Source organism: Crocodylus siamensis, chromosome 4, assembly GCF_052110815.1.
Source record: "Crocodylus siamensis isolate JL-2025a chromosome 4, ASM5211081v1, whole genome shotgun sequence".
Lineage (NCBI taxonomy): Eukaryota > Metazoa > Chordata > Crocodylia > Crocodylidae > Crocodylus > Crocodylus siamensis.
In genome coordinates this window covers 37,994,787-38,012,729 of record NC_143398.1, presented here as the reverse complement: position 1 = coordinate 38,012,729, position 17,943 = coordinate 37,994,787, and the positions used below count along the sequence as shown (strand labels likewise).

At 42.9% G+C, this 17,943-nt stretch overlaps 1 protein-coding gene across 3 annotated transcripts in view; it reads left to right on the top strand.

Annotated features, from left to right (window-relative positions):
- The window catches only part of MLC1 (modulator of VRAC current 1), a 33,088-nt gene that overhangs the window by 13,216 nt on the left and 1,929 nt on the right, over positions 1-17,943 (top strand). Inside the window, exons 6-11 of one of the 3 annotated variants that reach the window (XM_090046313.1) lie at positions 3,924-4,025; positions 7,364-7,435; positions 7,936-8,052; positions 9,067-9,123; positions 11,291-11,413; positions 14,683-14,850. In XM_090046313.1, coding sequence (XP_089902439.1) covers positions 3,924-4,025; positions 7,364-7,435; positions 7,936-8,052; positions 9,067-9,123; positions 11,291-11,413; positions 14,683-14,850 — 639 coding nt within the window. The remainder of the gene's footprint in view (positions 1-3,923; positions 4,026-7,363; positions 7,436-7,935; positions 8,053-9,066; positions 9,124-11,290; positions 11,414-14,682; positions 14,851-17,943) is intronic. The other 2 variants (XM_090046314.1, XM_090046315.1) reach the window with 2 other exon arrangements.

Here is a 17,943-nt window from a genome sequence, read left to right as displayed (position 1 = left end):
CGGCCACCTGAGCCCAAGCGCGGGAAGCACGCGGCGCAAGAGGCGCAGTATAGGCCCCAGAGTGCGCGAGGCCCCAGAGGGGCAAAGCGCGAGGAGCGCGGTATAGACCCCAGAGGGGGTGGGGCCCCAGATTGGGTGGCAGGCGTGGTGAATGCAGCCAAGGACCCCAGGAGGAGCAGCAAGCACGGTCAGAGACCCTAAGAGGGGTGAGAGAGGTCCCAGAGTGGGCGAGGCCCCAGAGTGGGCGGCAAGCATGGTGAGCGCGGCAAAGGACCCCGAGAGGGGCGAGAGGTGCTAGAGGCACGGTAGAGACCCCAAGAGGGGAGAGAGCCCTGAGGGGGCAAGGCGTTGAAAGAGTACCTGGGCGAGGCAAGCCCAGGGGCACCAGGCTAGGGGCGCTGGTGGGGAGACAGGCCCAGAGGCGCCAGACGGCATAGGAACACAAGGACCAGATATCATCCACAAACAGCTGCGAGGCTTGGGGCGTGCTAAAGGGGAGGTTTGGAGGCATGCATAGCCCTTAAGGCAGGGGTGCACAGCGGTACCCCATATGGAGTAGGGGTAGGAACACACATACCGTCTACTTGGGGATAAAGGCAGCCTCCCATACAAACCTATTTATTATCAAAGTCGTGGCGGGCGAGAATCCGAGGGTGCTGAGTCCACCTTGAGTGACGGTAGGGGGCGCTAGGGAGTTCATGGCCGCTCCTAGGCCCCACTCTCTCACAGTGAGGAGGAAGGTTTACTGGTGAGTTTTAAAGTGGCTGAGGAGTCCAGTCTGTGCTCTGCAAGTTTTTCCACAAAAATGACAGTGGTACCTTGAGGCACAACTGTTGGCCAGAATGTTGTGCACTTTTCTTCCTCCTCTGTCGTTTCTCAGCTACCTGAGCAAGACAGTTCTCTTCAAAGTGAACTATAGCTTGATGTATGGTGCAGCTCCTTTGAGACCTGTTATCAGACAGCTCTTCCCAATTCATAGGGTTGATTCCACCCTTCTTAAGGTATGTTTTCAGGGTGTCCTTGTAGTGCTTCCTTTGTCTTCTGTGGGTCTTCTTACCATGACTAAGTTGAGAGAAGAGGACTTGCTTCAGGAGACGAGCATCAGCCATCTGCATGCAGCAGCCAACCCAGCTGAGTTGATGTTTCATGATTTTTGCGTCTGTGCTGGTTATGTTAGCTGCAGTGGGGATGCTAGCATTGGTGCAGTGGTCTTCCCATCTAATGTGAAGGATCTTCTTGAGTCAGCGCTGATGGAACCATTCTGGGTGCTTAAGATGGCTTTGATATGGCACCCATAGAGGAGCGTGGGGATAACCACTGAACTGTAGACCAGGATCTTACTTTCCATCTGCAGATCCTGGTCAGTAAAGACACGGTGAAACAGCTTTCTGAAGGATACGCTGGGACAGAGAATCCTATGTTCGATTTCTGCATCAAGACTGACTGACTGGGAGAGGTGACTGCCAAGGTATGGGGAATGCTCAACATTTTCCAGGGTTTCTCCACCAATAGTAATTGGTGGAGCTTGGTCTTCCCAAAGTTAAGGGAGAGTCCTAGGCTAGGATAGGCACCTGAGAAAAGGTCAAAGGTAGACTGCAGATTGGTCTTAGTGTGCCCAAGGATAACACAGTCATCAGCATACTAAAAATTGGTGATGCCAGTCTTGGTAAGTTTCATTGTGTTGTGAAGGCACCACAGGTTGAAAAGCTGACTGTCCATTTGATACTCAGTCTCAATTCTGGGAGGAAGGTGATCATGGATGAGAATCAAAATCACAGCAAGATAGATGGGGAAAAAAAGGTTGGGGCGATGACACTGTCCTGCTTGACACCAGTCAGGATGGTAAAGGTGTCTGTCTTTGATTCATTGCAAAGGACTGTGGCGATCATCCTGTCATGGAGTAGCCTGAGGACAGTGAACTTCAGTGGAGGACCAAATTGTTGTCAGCACCTTCCATAAGGCTTCACGGTTGATGGAGTCAAAGGCCTTCGTTAGGTCAATGGATGTCATAAACGGGTCCTGGTGTTGCTCTCTACACTACTCCTAGATCTGTCATGTAACAAAAATCATGTTGGTGGTACCCTGAGGTGGTTTAAAGCCACAGTGGGATTCTAGAAGGACAGTCTTCAGCAAGGGGGAGGAGGTGATTAGGAAGGATGCGAGTAAGAATTTTCCTGACAGCGGAGAGGAGGGCAATGCCTTGGTAGTTCCTACACACTGACTTGTGCCCTTTCTTGAAGATGGTCACACTGCTGCCATTCTTTAAGTCAGGTGGAGCTTCCTCATTAACCCATATTTTGATGGAAGTTGGTGAAGTTTTTGTGCTAGTGCTGGTCAACCAGCTTTGAAGACCTCTGCATGAATGCCATCTAGTCATGATGCCTTATTGTTCTTGGTCTGAGTGATAGCTTGCCAGACTTCCTTTAAGGTTGCGGGATTAGCAAGAAGTTCTATTACTGGGGGTTGAGGAATGGACTTAATGGTGGCACCTGAGACCTCAAATTCATGGCTGAGTGGAATCTTGAAATGCTCCTTGCAGTGTTGCTTGATGGATACATTGTCCACGAGAAGGGTGGAGCTGTGCTGGGATCGCAGGTGAGTTGGGCCATTGGAATGTGGCCCATGGATGGCTTTTATTGCTTGAAAGAAGCTTCTCACATCATGTTGGTCAATGAAACTCTGGATCTTCGTGGCCTTTGCTTGTCACCACTGGTTCTTGATGTCCTGTAGCCTTCTTTGAACTTCAGCTTTGAGCAGGTGGTAAGCCTCTCATTTTTTTTTTTTTTTTTTTTGGAGCGTTCATTTTGCCAACTGCAGAATGCAGCTCTCTTTTGATGTATAAGTGCTAGGATTTCCTCACTGTTCTCATCGAATCAATCTTGATGGTAAGTAGAGTATCTAATTGATTCAGCACATGTCTTGTGAATAATATTCTTAAGCTCTTCCTAGTGTGCCTAGATGTCCTTGATGTTGTTAGGTAGGTCAGAGAACTTCTCAGAAAGGCGTTGCTGAAGAGCCTCACATCTAGCTTGTCTTGGAGTGTCTTGATGTTAAATCTCTTACACATTTCTTTTGGTTATTTACAGTGTTGTGGTGCAAGCTACGTGTCTATGATTGATCTGACTAAATGGTGGTCCATCCAGCAGTCATTTGCGCTTCAGTATGATCATGGGCTGTTACAATAATATAGTCAGGAAGGTGCTAGTGCTTGGAGTCTGGGTGTTTCCAAGTGGTCTTATATTTGTTACTCTGTCTAAAGATTGTATTCATGATGAGCAAGTCATGTGCTGCACATTTGCTGAGGAGGATACCATTGGAGTTGATTTTTCTCCACCCCCTCTTTCCCAATGGTGCCACTCCAGAGTTGAGTGTTGCCCAACTCCTGCACTGAAGTCACCCATGAGTCTGAGCTTGTCTTCCTTGACACAGTCCTGACTGGAAGACAAGTACTGTCAAGTGTACAGTAGAATTGTTCCTTGTTGACTTCCTCATCGTCAAGTGTGGGGGAGTATGCACTGTTGTATACAGCATACTGGTTGTTACTGAGCCTGAGGTGGAGAGTCATAAAATGTTCATTAATGCCCACCATTGCTCATTATTGCTACCACAATAACATTCATTGCTATTTATCTCCATATATAACTGTATAATGTTGTTAAAGGTCACAAGATGCTGAGGTGTAAACAGTGAGGAAGGTCAATTTCGATGCCCTAGAAAAAGGATTCTTAAATTTTCCTCTTAAGATTTTTCTCAGAATGTTTTACATGCAAGACACATTTTAGAGGCAAGCTAAAGCTTTGTCATTCATAAAGTGAGACTGAAATGAAAGAACAATATGGTTCCACTCACCATAGATTTGCTTTAATGTTATAGAGATGGTTATTGTTTACTTAATCCAGCTGCATGTGGTATTCTGTTGGCAGATAAATTTCAATTTGATTCTGTTGATTCTACTGGAAATCTTCATGGCAACTACTGTGATCATTTCAGCTAGGTCTAATGAAGACTGCTGTATGAGGAAACAAGTAGGTTTTTCTTTTAAGAATGATGCATTTTTTTATTTAATTTTAATTTGTTTCCCTAAGTACATATCTTATTGTCATATCTCCTCTTTTCCCCATTCATTTATAAAGTGTGAGTGTCTTCTATTTTTGTAACAAAATAAACAATTATTTCACATTTCATTGTGCAAATTAGGTCAGAACAATAAACTAAAGGAAGTGTGATTACTGTCATTGTAGTTATCAGAATACCCGGAGACCATGCAGTTATAGTCTTTGCTTTTTGTAATGCATAACTTGCCTGGGGCAAACCTCAAGTATGCAAATATTTTGGTCTATCCCTTTCCCATTTCTGTCCCTGCTGTATGTAAATAAAGCTTTGCAGCTGTTTGAGGCCTGTAGAGGAGGGATAGTTCTTCTTTTCATTGTTTGGGCAGAGTTCCCCAGTAAAATGAATTGTACACATGAGTGTTGGCTGCAGGATTTAGGACTAATGGTAGATTTTCAAACCCACTTAAGTAACATATGAAGCTAATGAGATTTGACACATCACAGAGGCACTTTTCAAAATCCTACCCTATCTGTGTTTCAAAACAGTACTTGCTTCTTCCCAGTGGTAAGCATACCCTTGGCATGCCAGCTATACAAGGATGTGCTTGTATAGCTGGCAGGTGCTGGCAGAACTTTCATATGGATGTGTCAGCCTACACTTATATATGCAAGTTCTAGAAAATGACGAGAAAGGAGAACAACCTCCTTCGATAGATAGGTGGTTGGGGCACTCACCCAGGAAGCTGGAGACCCATGTTCCTCTCCTTAACCCAGAATGGGTTTAAATCTGCATGTTTCTGGGCATGTCTACATGTGCAGTTAATGCAACTGAATGAACTCTGGTGCAATTTGAGCTGGAGTAAAGTAACCCAAACGTCAGTTTCTACACATGCCCTTAAGCACAGTAATTTACTTCGCTGTTGGATAGCACTTGTGTCTCATGGGACTGTCTGACACCTTAGGAAATTAGTCTAGTCTACACTGGCCTCATTGCCTCATACATGTAGATGGTAATGCTTTACTGTGCAAGAAATTAGTTTACTGTGCAGTAAAGCGCATGTGTAAACATGCCCATTGACTTCTCAGCACAGTGCTCGAACCACCATACCACTGTTGCTTACATTTACTACTACTTGGTTGAATGGCCGCAGTGTAATGCAGTAGGTTCACTCATCAGAAGCAAGGGTCCAGGCTAGAATCCAGGGTCTGCTTCCTTCCGGGCCAGAATCTTTCATTGGTCCACATACTCTTTGGCTTGTTTACTTCCTCTTGGTCCCACATGTTTTCCTCTCTTGGCTATCTGGGAGCACCAGAGAGCTCTAATCTAGAACAGCATTTCTCAACCCGTGGGTCACGACCCAGAACTGGGTTGCAAGAATATATAAATGGGTCACAAACAGTCAAAGAAAAACATGGACACTCATGGATTTTCTCCTTTAAAGGAGAAAAACATGGGAAACTGCAGGTTTCCCCTTGTAGGCTAGCAGAATTGCAGCCTACAAGGGGCTGGGGGGGAGTGGGAAGAATGCGATCAGACAGGGGGTGCCACGTTTGTGTGTGCATGCACACATGCATGTGGTAGCCAGGCAGTGTGGAGAGCAGCTCCTATGCCCCCCCCCCCGCAAGATTTGTGTGTTCACAGCAAGCATGGGGCTGCAGCCTGGATGGACCAGCACAGGTGGGAGCTGCTTCTGCAGTCTACCAGGCAGGACCCAGTGTGGGAGGGCAGAGCAGGGTCATGAGACTTGCTGCTGCCGCCACCACCAGCAGTACCCTTGTGCCAGCTATGCTACCAGTGCAAGGAGTAATGGATGATCGGGAAAAGGCTGCACTGTCCCCCACCTCATCCCACCACCAATCATTTATGCACTGGGCTGCAGCTGTACTCTGCTGCCATGGCTTGGTCACTATTCCCTCAGGCTACAGCTTTACTGCAGAGGGGAGGTGAGGTGGTGGAAGGTGTGGGTGGCCTGGGAGGAGTGGCAGTGGTGGCTGGGCCATGGTAGCAGGTTAGAGCTGTGGCCCATTGCACAGGAGGATAGTAGTGGAAGGGTAGAGCCCTCTCCTGTCTGTTACTTCTCACACTGCTGGCAGGGTGGCTGGCACAAGGATCCTGGCAGTGGCAACAACAAGTCTAGTGACCCTGCTCTGCCCTCTTGTGCTGGGTCCTGCTTGCTGGGCTGTGGAGGTGATTCCTGCCTGTGCCAGTCCTGCTAGCCTGCAGCCCCATACCCGCTGTGGGCACACAATCTGAGGGAGCGCCTACCTCCCTATGGCTTCCCTGCCCCACACACCCACCCCCTACCCCACACACTGCGGGGGCGGGGGCGGGGGCAGGGGCAGGAAGCAGCAGGTTGGGAGTGAGGGGCAGTGGCAGGGCCTGGGAGTGTTTTTTAAGTTTAACAATTTACTGGGTTGGGAGTGGCCATCAATTTTACAGGTTGGTCCTGGTACAAAAAGGTTGAAAACCACTGGTCTAGACAATGCTTGACTTGTGATATGGTGTTTTGAGCACTGTGTTGGCAGAAAGTTGCAGGTTTAAATCCCCTCTGGATGACAGGGATTAAGAACCCATGTCTTTGGCTGTTTTAAGTGAGCACCCTCAGCAATCAGGGCTATAGTCCAGAAGGATCTGGCTCTTCCTCCAGGGTCCAGCAGCATTAGTTATGCATTCCCAGCTACATTTTCAGGCCTTATTTGCTGTGTGCCCAACCAGTGCATGTTACTGCAGGTGTAGGTTACTGCATGTACTCAGTCTACACTAGCACACTTATGCATGCCAAGGAAATAGAATCCCTAGAATGTATGTAAATGGCATTTTTTGGCACTTTTGTGGCTAAAAATCTGCCATTTAGATGCACAAAGGGAAATAGAATTCTACCCATAGTGTCCACATATAAAACTTAACACTATTTGGACAATATTCACAATATTTACAAAATTAGGCTGTCTTTGGGTCAACCTGGGATGGTGTCAGGAAGAAACTTATTTAGAGAAGTACAATTCCATCCTTGCTCCCCATTTTTCCCAACAGGGAAGAGGCCTGTCACTAATCCTGATTAGTAATGTATTAGCTTTTTTTAATCAGTCTCTGTGTCTGGTATGTTGTGGAGGTGAATGAATGACCTCTGCCCCTCTCTGCTCACTTTGATAGGGTAAAGAATAGGATGTGCAGATACTGTTCCTTCCGATATATTTGTTCAAGATAGAGGCAGATTACACAGAAGATAGGTGAGAGGGTATGTTAATGCTGTGAAAATCAGGTCAGAGGTTAGCCCTTAATCAACTTTTCTGTTTCTTTTTTCATTTAGAATGCTGCATATGACAATAACAGCATGTTGAGCAATGTCAGCTTTCCCACTCGGCTCTTGAAATCCTATTCAGTAAGAAAAGCCTTATTTTCTTTGGCTAAATGGATTTATTTTCTCATCCTTCCACTTACTGAACCCCTTTAGAGTGGGTGGGAATTTTCTCTGGGTTATAACTTCAGGACCAGGCTTGTTCTGATGTGTAGACACAGACATGAGATGCTATTAAGTTGCAAGATGAATTCCAAATAGCCTTAGTAGCAGGAAAAAGCCTGATTGATGACTGAAGGAAAAAGAACTACAGGCATTAAAAAAAATATTATAGATTGGGTACATTGAGTACGTTTGGGCCCCCCCTGCTACCATGTATTCCAACTGGAGTTTTGGCATATCTTTCATGTACGCAAGATTGGTCTCAAATATCTTTAACACTTAAAAAAAGTATCCATTCCTGTCCATAACTCAGGACCTACCCATGCAAATGAAATGACTGGAAAAACCCAACAGTGAGATGTAGTACTTTGTGTGTTCTGTATTGTTTCAGGTAATAATGCGAGTCTTCTGCAATGTTTCAGGTAATTGAGGTGATCATTGGAATTTCAGCAGTATTTGGCGGCATAATTGCTCTGAATATGGATGTGTTAGTTTCAGGTCCATATCTTTCAGTGACTTTCTTTTGGATCTTAGTGGCTGTAAGTCCTTTACAAATAAATACACAGAATGTCTCTGTTTTTTTCTTCTTTCCAAGTTCAATGTTCTTTTGACACTCATTTGTAGTTCACGTGTGTCAAACTCACCTTGTGCTCTGGATGGATCCATAGGACCAGCACCAACTGCAGTAAGGCCACATTCAGGTGGCAGCACAGGTCTGGGGGCTGGTGGTGGCACAGAACTGTTTGTGTGGCACTGAGGGCCTGCTTCTGATGGATCCTGACCCCAATCCTGGGTGGGGCTGGAGATGGAGGTGCAGGAGCCACCTTCATCCTGACCCCTGCTGCTGTGTATTTGAAGTCAAGATGAGGGCTTTCTCCCCATATTAAATAGGGAAAAACTTGTCTTGGATTCAGGTAAATACAGGAGAGTCACAACTATGCTAAGATTCACATCTACTGCATGCCAGAGAGGGGACAGACTGCAGAAGAAATCACTAGCCCCACTCCCAGTTCCTGGGAATACCCACAGAATGAAACGGAGTACCAGCCCTCTGTAGTCATGAGACCAGTACTTCAGTATTCTAAATTCACATTAAATTCAGTAGGGTTTCTGCACGTGTTAAAACTGCAGAATTAGTCTATGTGGGGAGTATTTATACTTTGTGTGTGGTTTTATATATATAACATTCATCAATGATAAAAAATTTAACTTACTTTTATCTGCATTTAGTTAGTACCATTAGTGATTCCAGTACAGCATCATACACAATTATACACTGTTCACTTTTTTAGCAAAATTAGTCTATGATCCCAAGCTAGACAGACCAAAGTCTACCTAGAATAGAACTAAGCCAGATTCTATTCTTAGATGCATTAAGCCACATTTAAGTCCATAATGACATATGGCTAACTGAAATAAAAAATTGACCCTGTAGATTTATGTTTGAATGAAAACCAGTGTAAATCAATGTTTCATTGCAATCCATGAAGCTATGACAATTTATACTAACAGGAGATCTACCAGTAGTTCTTATGTCTTGGTGTTTTTTTCAGTGCTTTCCAAGTGCCATTGCAAGTCATGTAGCTGCTGAATATCCAAGTAAATGTTTGGTAAGCATGTGTGGAAAATGTTCAGCAATTAGTATTGCAGTTGAATATTTACTTTTAAGGTCTTTCCTAAAAATACTAGGACTCTTCAGTTTGGAAAGAAGGCCAGAGGGGGGAAATTGATAGGGATCTATAAAGTCATGCAGGCTCTTAATAAAGTAAGTAGGAAATTGTTATTCATCAGGTCCTAGTGAACAAAAACTAAGGAATACCCACTGAAATTAACAGGAGACAAGTTTAAAATAAACAAGAGAAAAACTTTTTTTAAAATAGCACATAGTTATTATGTGGAATTTGTTCTTATAGGAGTTTGTAGAAGTAGATATTATAACTATGTTCCAAAAAAGAGACTGGACAAATTCATGGAGGATAGGAACACTAAATAGAACAGTCAGGGATGTATAATTTAATATCCCTAAACTAATAATGATTGATGCTGAGAGGGAGGGGTCAGTATGACAGGGGTGGATTAACTAGACATGACCTGTACACTTTAATGCCTGCCACTATTGGAGACAGGACACTAGACTAGATGGACCATTGTGTTGATCCAGTATGGCACTTTTTATGTTTTTATGATAACTAATATTGGTGTAACTAATATTTGTCCACTGCAAAGTGACTAAAAAGATAGTGGAAATATTACAGGGGACCCATAATTGATAATAATGCTAAATGGAGTTAATTAGGGTCTTATGGTGTAGACTGTAAGTCTATTAACCAGAATAGTTTGTTAATGGGTTATAACACACAAAACTTGTATTTATACTGGACAGTGAAAGTTTTAGACACTACTATATAGGTAGCAAGGAGAGTTAACTGGGTCACCAATAGGTAACCAAAGTCTGTCTAGAATAGAACTAAGCCAGATTCTATTCTTAGATGCATTCAGCCACATTTAAGTCCATAACTGAAATAAAATTTGACCCTGTAGATTTTATGTTTGAATGAAAACCAGTTTGTGTGTCTCACTAGGAAACATATCTGAAAACACTGAAATCTGCTGGCTGAGTCATTTAGGGTGTGTAGTTCACTTAATATTTGGCTGTCATTTCTACTGTTTATGTAAAAGGAAAAAATAATTTTGCGTCTTCTATGCCAATCCTTTTAATTTGTTGTTATTATCTGTACGCATGAAAGATAAACAAAAATCTTCACATCTGTAATGAAAAAAGAATGTATATGTATATAAAGTAACAGCATTCTTTACAAAAAGCATTTAAAATTTACAGGGAATATTCATACATTTGAAGGGGAATTTTGGACATAGGGGCTACAGACAGACAGTCAAAAAGCCTGAGCCTGAACTGATTCAATCTTTGCAGGTTAGTTTAACCTGGCTAGGCTAAATCAGTTTTGTAACTGGACAGACATCCCAGAAATGCAGGCACATGCCTGCAGTGGCTCAGTCTAGGAGCTGGGGGTGGGGCACTAGCGCAGTCCTCCCTTTCTTCCACAGCATGGAGCTGAGGGGGCATGGCCAGGTTCTGGCAGGAGCTCTGATTAGTCTAGCAGGGAATTGATAACAGTGTTTACCACCCAATTAAGAAAACAACATGGGGAATATTAGCAGCTACTTGTTGATCCTGTATGTTGAGTCGGCCTGTTGATTCAGCGCAGTAGCCAACATGTGGTCTTCAAGTTAATACACAGACACCTCCTCAGCCAGGCAGAGGGGAGTGGGGAATTCCTGCTTAGCAGGGAGGGGGGAAGCAGCCTGCAGTCTCTGGAGCTCCAGCCAGAGCAGAAGGGAGGGGCCAGCCCTGCTGTAGAGCAGATAGCCCTGGTCAGCCCACAGAGCATTCTGGGATGCCGGGGGTGTCTGGTTTATCTTAAACCACCAAGGAGTCTGGGACAGACATTGTATAAATCTGTTACGTCTGATTCAACCAGGTTTGTCTCAGACCGGTTTCAGTCATTCTTAAACTGGTTTATGTGCAATGGATATCTGTTCTGTTACAGGATTAAACCCGTTTCTGATCAGTTAAACTGGTTTATGTGTAATGTTTGTTCCTAGCCAGGTAGTCTGCAGGATTAAGCTTTTTGTATGATGACACGCTCAGCCAAGAAGAAGTGGATCTCATGAAATCATGTTCTATGTTTTTATTTTTGTTTTTATTTTAACATACGAGTAACACCTCATTTAAAATTAATGTCTTATTTTAACTAGGTTGAAGTCCTGATTGCCATAAGCAGCATCACTTCTCCATTACTATTCACAGCTTCTGCATACCTATCCTTCAGTATCATGCGAGTTGTGGACATCATTAAAAATTATCCACCTGCTGTTAAAGTATGTATTTCCCTTAATTAATTGCATATTTAGCAGGCACTAATTAGAGATTTAGATGGAGTAACTAAAGAATGTATTAGGAATTATGTGTATATTAGGTGTTGCATCATGGAGAAAGAACTAAAAACATGGAATTACTCCAAAAAACTACATAACTTTTAAGAAAGTTATTTTAAAATGTGTTTTGAATCTCCTAGAGAATATGACATCAGGAATAAAACATCTAAGTTTAGAATTGTAAAAATAATCTACAGAAAAGTTACTGCCTATGTAAATTCCATAAAACTTTTCTATAAGGTGCTACCAAGTGTTTTTAACATCGTAGCAACCTTTTAAGTTCCTGTATTACATGAGGAATAATTTATTTCTGTTTATTAGAATACCTGCCAGTAAGTGGCAAATCTACTCTGCTTTCTCCCAGTACGTGGTACAGTGGGAAAGTACACAAAATGTTCACCACCCCCCAGCTTGCTGGTTTGGGTCTTGTGGGAAGGGCTGAGCCAATCCCATGCAGGAAGAGGACTCTGTTACCCTGACAACCTACCCCCTGTTCCTGGTGCACTGAAAAGGTGCTTGAAGCTCCAAGCTGCAGCAGTCAGGAAGCTAAGGTGGAGGGCAGGGGAAACGGAGCACCCCTGCTGCACACCTCTCCTCCCCCAGCTTCCTGGCTCAGGTCTTGGGGGTGGGGAGGGTGGGCCAGACTTGTGCTTAGGCTAGCAGGGCTCCCAGCAAGGGATGCCGGTGGAATGAAACCTACCTTGATTTGCAGGGTGATTTGGTAGAATGCTCAATAAAGCACTTGAACCTAAAGCACTTTAATCTGATACCACATCCATCCAGGGTTAATGTACAAAGACATACTGAATCAAACCTTAAAGCAAACAGGATATGACCCTTTACGTATAATTATATTAACAAAATTTACTGTACTTTACCTTTAACATAAATTCTCACTAAATGCCAGAATTGAAAACATATCTAAGAGTAAAATAAAAGGATAAAAATCTGAAAACCATGTTATTTTTTGTGACTAAGTGTGACTAGCATTTTGAATGAATCATTACTGAATGATTAAAAACCAGTATATTAGAGCCAGCTAACTAAGCATTCAGGGGGTACTAGATTTTTCTGATTTTTTTTCTGGAGAGAATGAATGTCTCCAAATGGCCTCAACAAAATGTTTAGGGGAAAAGTGCAGTCAGATAAAGGTCAAATTGTTGCTGAACCTGATTGTACGAAACTTTTAAATACTTGAGGACAAAGAAAGTTTCCCTAGTTTTCTGTTTTAATTCAAAATGAAGACTTAGCTCAAGTCTGCTAAATTGTTCATAAAAGTACCTTTAAGCGTTTTGTGTAGACCTGCTTGCAAAACTTTTTTTCCTGACCCACAAAAGATTTTAGATTGCAAATTTTTTTCCAATTCACATCAAGAAACAAAGACTTTTTTTTTCAAATGGGGAAAGAGAGAGTCTGGGCTCTGGAGATTCCAGGTTCAAGCCTCAGGTCTGTGTTTCTCACAACATCCCAGCTAATGGACCTAACTGTTTGGTTATTGGCTGTTTTATGATTAGTTCTCTTAATCTCTCCAAGGGAAATGCTCCATCTGAATCTGTAATTGTAAAATATTAATTTGAGTTGGAATTTAAATCTGGCCACATCTCAGGTAAATACACTGACTACTGGGGTACAAAGGCAACTTCTGACTTTTTGGTCCAATGAATGTTTTAATTATTTATTCCACAAAGTGGAAGGTAAAGGATCGTTTTAAGTCTCTGTTCAGAATCAGGGTCCAAAACCAGTTTGGAGTTGTTTCTAATTTTGGCCAAATTCTGTCCTGAATCTTTATGTAAATTTTATCAGATTGCTCCGTTTCAAAGACACATTTTGGTTTGGACAAATTAACTTTTTTTAGTTAAAAATTTCCAGTCAGTTTTATTTTTTAATACATTTGAACCTATTTTCGAAGAAATCTTATCTGATATATAGTTACAAATGTAATAATGTTAACTAAGTCATACTTAGAGTTTGGAAAACTGAAATCCAAATGAATCTCATTAATTCTATTCTAAGGCTTTTTTTCTGTCCCGTTACGTTAATGCCCACATTCTTTAAGTATTACATGGCATGATTATCTTGTCTTGCGTGCGTGTGTGTTTCTTTCTCACTCTTTCTTTAGGGGAAAATTATATGACTATTTGTATTTATTTATGTATTATATACACTGTACTATGCACCTATAGTAGTAAAGGCAAAGCCAAATTTTGCCTTGCACTAAAGCATAAGATAATGAGGTTTGTGGTGATCACATTTTGTGGGAATATACATTACCATCTTGAATCAACTTCTTTGAGTCTTGTCTCCTACAGAGATCAGTTTTATCCTTGTGGAGCTGAGCTTTATTGTGTCAAAGAAACACAGCTTTTCATCTTTGTCTTTATCCTTTAAACATTTTTTTTTTTTTTTTTTTTTTAGGTATTCTGGGTTTAGATCATTGAGTACCTTTAAGATGAGGACTCAGAAATTAAACTTGCAATGGTATTCTATGGGAAGCTAGTGTAGAAAGCAGAAGAAAGGTCTGATGAGCTCAAAATAGGCCATTTTGCTAAGGAAATATGCTACCATGTTCTGTACCAGCTGGAGTATCTTGAGAGACAGTGGTTACATGTTCAGATAGTGAAGACAGTGGCGGCCTGTACACATGCTTAGAGGTGGAAGGGTGGGGCATTTTAATTACAGTGGTTCCTGGGCAGCCACTTTAAGTAAAAGGCCACAACACCTCATGTATTAAGCCTCCATGTGTTTGGAAATGGTTGTGGGATACTTTATCTAAACCTCATTCGATGAGGTTTAGTTAAAGCACCCTGCAGCCGTTTTAAAACTCACAGGGACTTAGACCATGTGACACTGCAGCACTTCATCACACTTGATTAATCAAATCTGCTCTGACACGTTCTCCTTAGAATGTGAAGGAGCATGTGTATAGGCACCCCATATGAATAGAAAATTTATGCCTTACAATTTCTAGTAAAACAAAAAATAATAAGCTTTGTTCTTCTTTGTACAGACCTTTCCATGAAGATCAGTTTTCCAAAATGAATTGTTTGATTAATCAACTGGAGAAAGAATGTGGTAACATTCTGTGATGCACCAAAACAGTGAGATAGCTGTAGTAATAACATTTCCTCTGGAAAATATAAAGGGAGGGAAGGCATAAAAAGCAGACATGTTACTTTAAACAGCTAACAAATTATGTACATCTTTATTTTTAGCAATCTTACGATGTACTTCTGTTACTTCTGATGCTGATCCTGTTAGTTCAGGCTTTTCTTACCACTGGCACTATTATGCAGTGTGTAAGTTACAAAACAAAAATGAAATTGCATGACTCATCTTGGACTATTCCACGGATTAAAAAAACAGAGTACAGAACAGCAGAGGTAAGTGTCTCACATGGTACTATATTTATATCTGATATGTGTAGAGTTTTTAGTCCCATTTTACATTAAAAATTACCATCTAAAACTGTAATGACTGCATTTGTTTCTGCTTCTCGTGAATTTCACTATGAAGGACATATTGCCTGATTATAATATATAGGATCATATGATCATTGGACATTAGGGCTGGAAGGTACCTCATGAGGTCATCTAGTTCAACACCTGCCAAAGGCCATAGTATCTCTGACTGAACCATCTCAGCCAAGTGTCTGCCTGAGTAGCTCTTGAAAATTGAGTGAATGAGATTCTACAATTTCTCTAGGTAGCCTCTTCCAGTGCTTGACCATTGGAAAGTCAGAAAGGTTAGTCTCCAACCTGCTGCAGCTTGAGGCTGTTCCTCCTAGTTCTGTGTTCTACAGCCATAGAGAAAAGCCTGTCTGTATCCTCTGTAATTGCCCTTCAGGTATTTGAAGACTGTTATCCAATTTCTCCTCAGTCTTCTCTTCTCCAGACTAAATAATCTGAGCTTTTTCAGCCTTTTTTTTGTAAGTCCTGCCTCTGAGGCCCCTAATCATTGTAGTTGCTCTGCACTGGACTCTTTCCAAACAGTTCATATTCTTTTCTGAGTGTAGGGCCCAAAATCAGACACTATCTGTGGTGAAGCCTCACCAGTTTTGAATAGGGTGGAAGAATCACTTCCCTTGATGTGCAAATGGAACTCCCAGGATGGTATTGGCTTTTTTTGGCAGCAAGAGCATAGTGTTGGCTTATGGTCTACTGTAAACCCTGGGTCCTTCTCTGCCAGCCAGTCATTTCCCACTGTATATTTTGTGCATGGAATTATTCTGTTCCAAGTATAGGATGATGCACTTGTCCTTGTTGAATCTCATGTGGTTGGTTGTGTACCATTTTTCTAGTCTATCCAGGTTGATCTTGATCCTATAATACCTACAACTCTACTCAACATGGTGTTGCTTAGAAATTAGCTAAACGTGGACTTGATCCTATCATCCAAATCATTAACAAAAGCATGAGTGAATGAATAAATTTATAAGGATTTGCTACAAATAAAAAAAAAAATGAAAATGGGTTGTGTATGTGTGTATAGATTTCATAGATATTAGGGCTGGAAGGGACCTCGGAAGATCATCAAATCCAGCCCACCGCCCAAAGGGCAGGAAGTCGGCTGGGGTCTGTGGCGGAATGCCGGGCTTGCGATTCCGGCACTGCTTGGGGAGCCGCGGGCTTTGCGGAGTGGGCGAGCACGCGGCTTGTGGAGCAGGATTGGAGGTAGCTTTATAGCCGCCTTCGAGGTTCGCCGAGCTGGCGCAAGTAGACGACTTAAAGTAAGTTGTTAGTTTCTTTGTAATAAGTCTATAGGATGTCCGTTGGTTCACGAGGTTCTGGAGCTAGCCCTTGCGTTCCAACACTGGAACCAGTCCAATGCTAGGTGCGGCTGCCAAATCCTTAAGTCCCAGAGCTGGTCAACGGCTCATTGAGATGGGATGTTAGTAGTAGAAGTTATTACAGAGCAGATATAAGGTAAAACAAAAGGTTTTATTCACTTACCTGGCCTCACCCTCTTACGAATAAGAGGGGAGGCCGGCTGGAATGAAGTTGCAGTAAATATAAGTATAGAGAGCGTAGATATGCTGTCTAAGCTACGAAGAGAGGCAGTCAAGAAATGGAGTCTCTGATGTTTCTTCAATTACAGTATGCCGGATACAAAGGGGGTCTGTTGGTTCACGGGGTTCCAGAGCAAGCCCTTGCGTTCCAACACTGGAACCAGTCCAATGCTTGGTGCGGCTGCCTGCTCCTTAAGTCCCTGAACTGGTCAACAGCTCATGAATGGGATGGTGAATACAAAACTGTAACACGGTGAATCGCTGTTGATTGTCAGATTTTCGAGGCCTTGGTTTTCGCTGGGATACGCCCAGGCGGGGAGGCTGAGAACTGGTCTGCAGGGTGATCAGGCCTTCAGGATCGTCCAGTTGTCGTCTCTGCTACTTCCTGCCTCTTTGCCTCTTTTATAAATGTTGGTTGGACTGCCTCTGTGACTCTAACTATGATATAAGCTAAGCATACAGGGATAGGATAGTTTCTTTTACACAGTAATTGCTAGGCAGATTTTCTACATAAGTTTTGTTTCTGCAGAAATGACACTTACAGATAAGAAATGAAATTTACAGAATGCGCATGTGCAGCTTGATACAAGCGGAGAAAAGTACAAAGCGTTCATTTTGATTAACAGTCAAGACTTCAAAGTTACATAAATGTGAGAGTGCTGCACGGCAGTTATACAGGAAAAAAAATAAAAAAGTTACAGGGTCATAGGATCCCAGCAAGATAAGCATCCAATTTGCTCTTGAAGATGTTCAGTGCAGGTGCTTGAACCACCTCCGATGGCAGGCTGTTCCAGACCTTGGGGGCTCGGACAGGAAAGAAATTCTTCCTTATGTCCAGCCTGAAACGGTCTTGCAATAGTTTATGACTGTTCGACCTCATCATCCCTTGGGGCGCTCTGGTGGACAAACGTTCCCCCAGAAACTGGTGGTCACTCCTGATAAACTTGTAGGTGGCCATCAGATCACCCCTGAGCCTGCGCTTTTCCAGGCTAAAGAGCCCATGGCTCTCAGCCTGTCATCGTTAAGGTCTGTTTTCCTGACCTCTGATCATGCGCGTGGCTCTCCTCTGGACTCTCTCAAGCTTCTCCACATCCTTTTAGAATTGTGGAACCCAAAACTGGACGCAGTACTCCAGCTGCAGCCTAACCAAGGCCGAGTACAAGGGGAGAATGACGTCCTGGGATTTGCTCGAGAAGCATCTATGGATGCACGCCAGTGTTTTGGTTGCTTTAGTAGCCGCAGCATTGCGTTGCAGGCTCATGTTCATCTTGTGGTCAATGATGACCCCCAAGTCTCTTTCTTCCATAGTGCTAGCCAGTATAGCACTGCCGAGCCTATAAGGATGCTGCAGGTTTTTCTTCCCAAGGTGGAGAACCTTGCATTTTTCGTATTAAACATCATCAGGTTCTCATCCACCCATTTGCTGAGCCTGTCCAGTTCAGCCTGGATTGCCCTCCTGTCTTCTGGT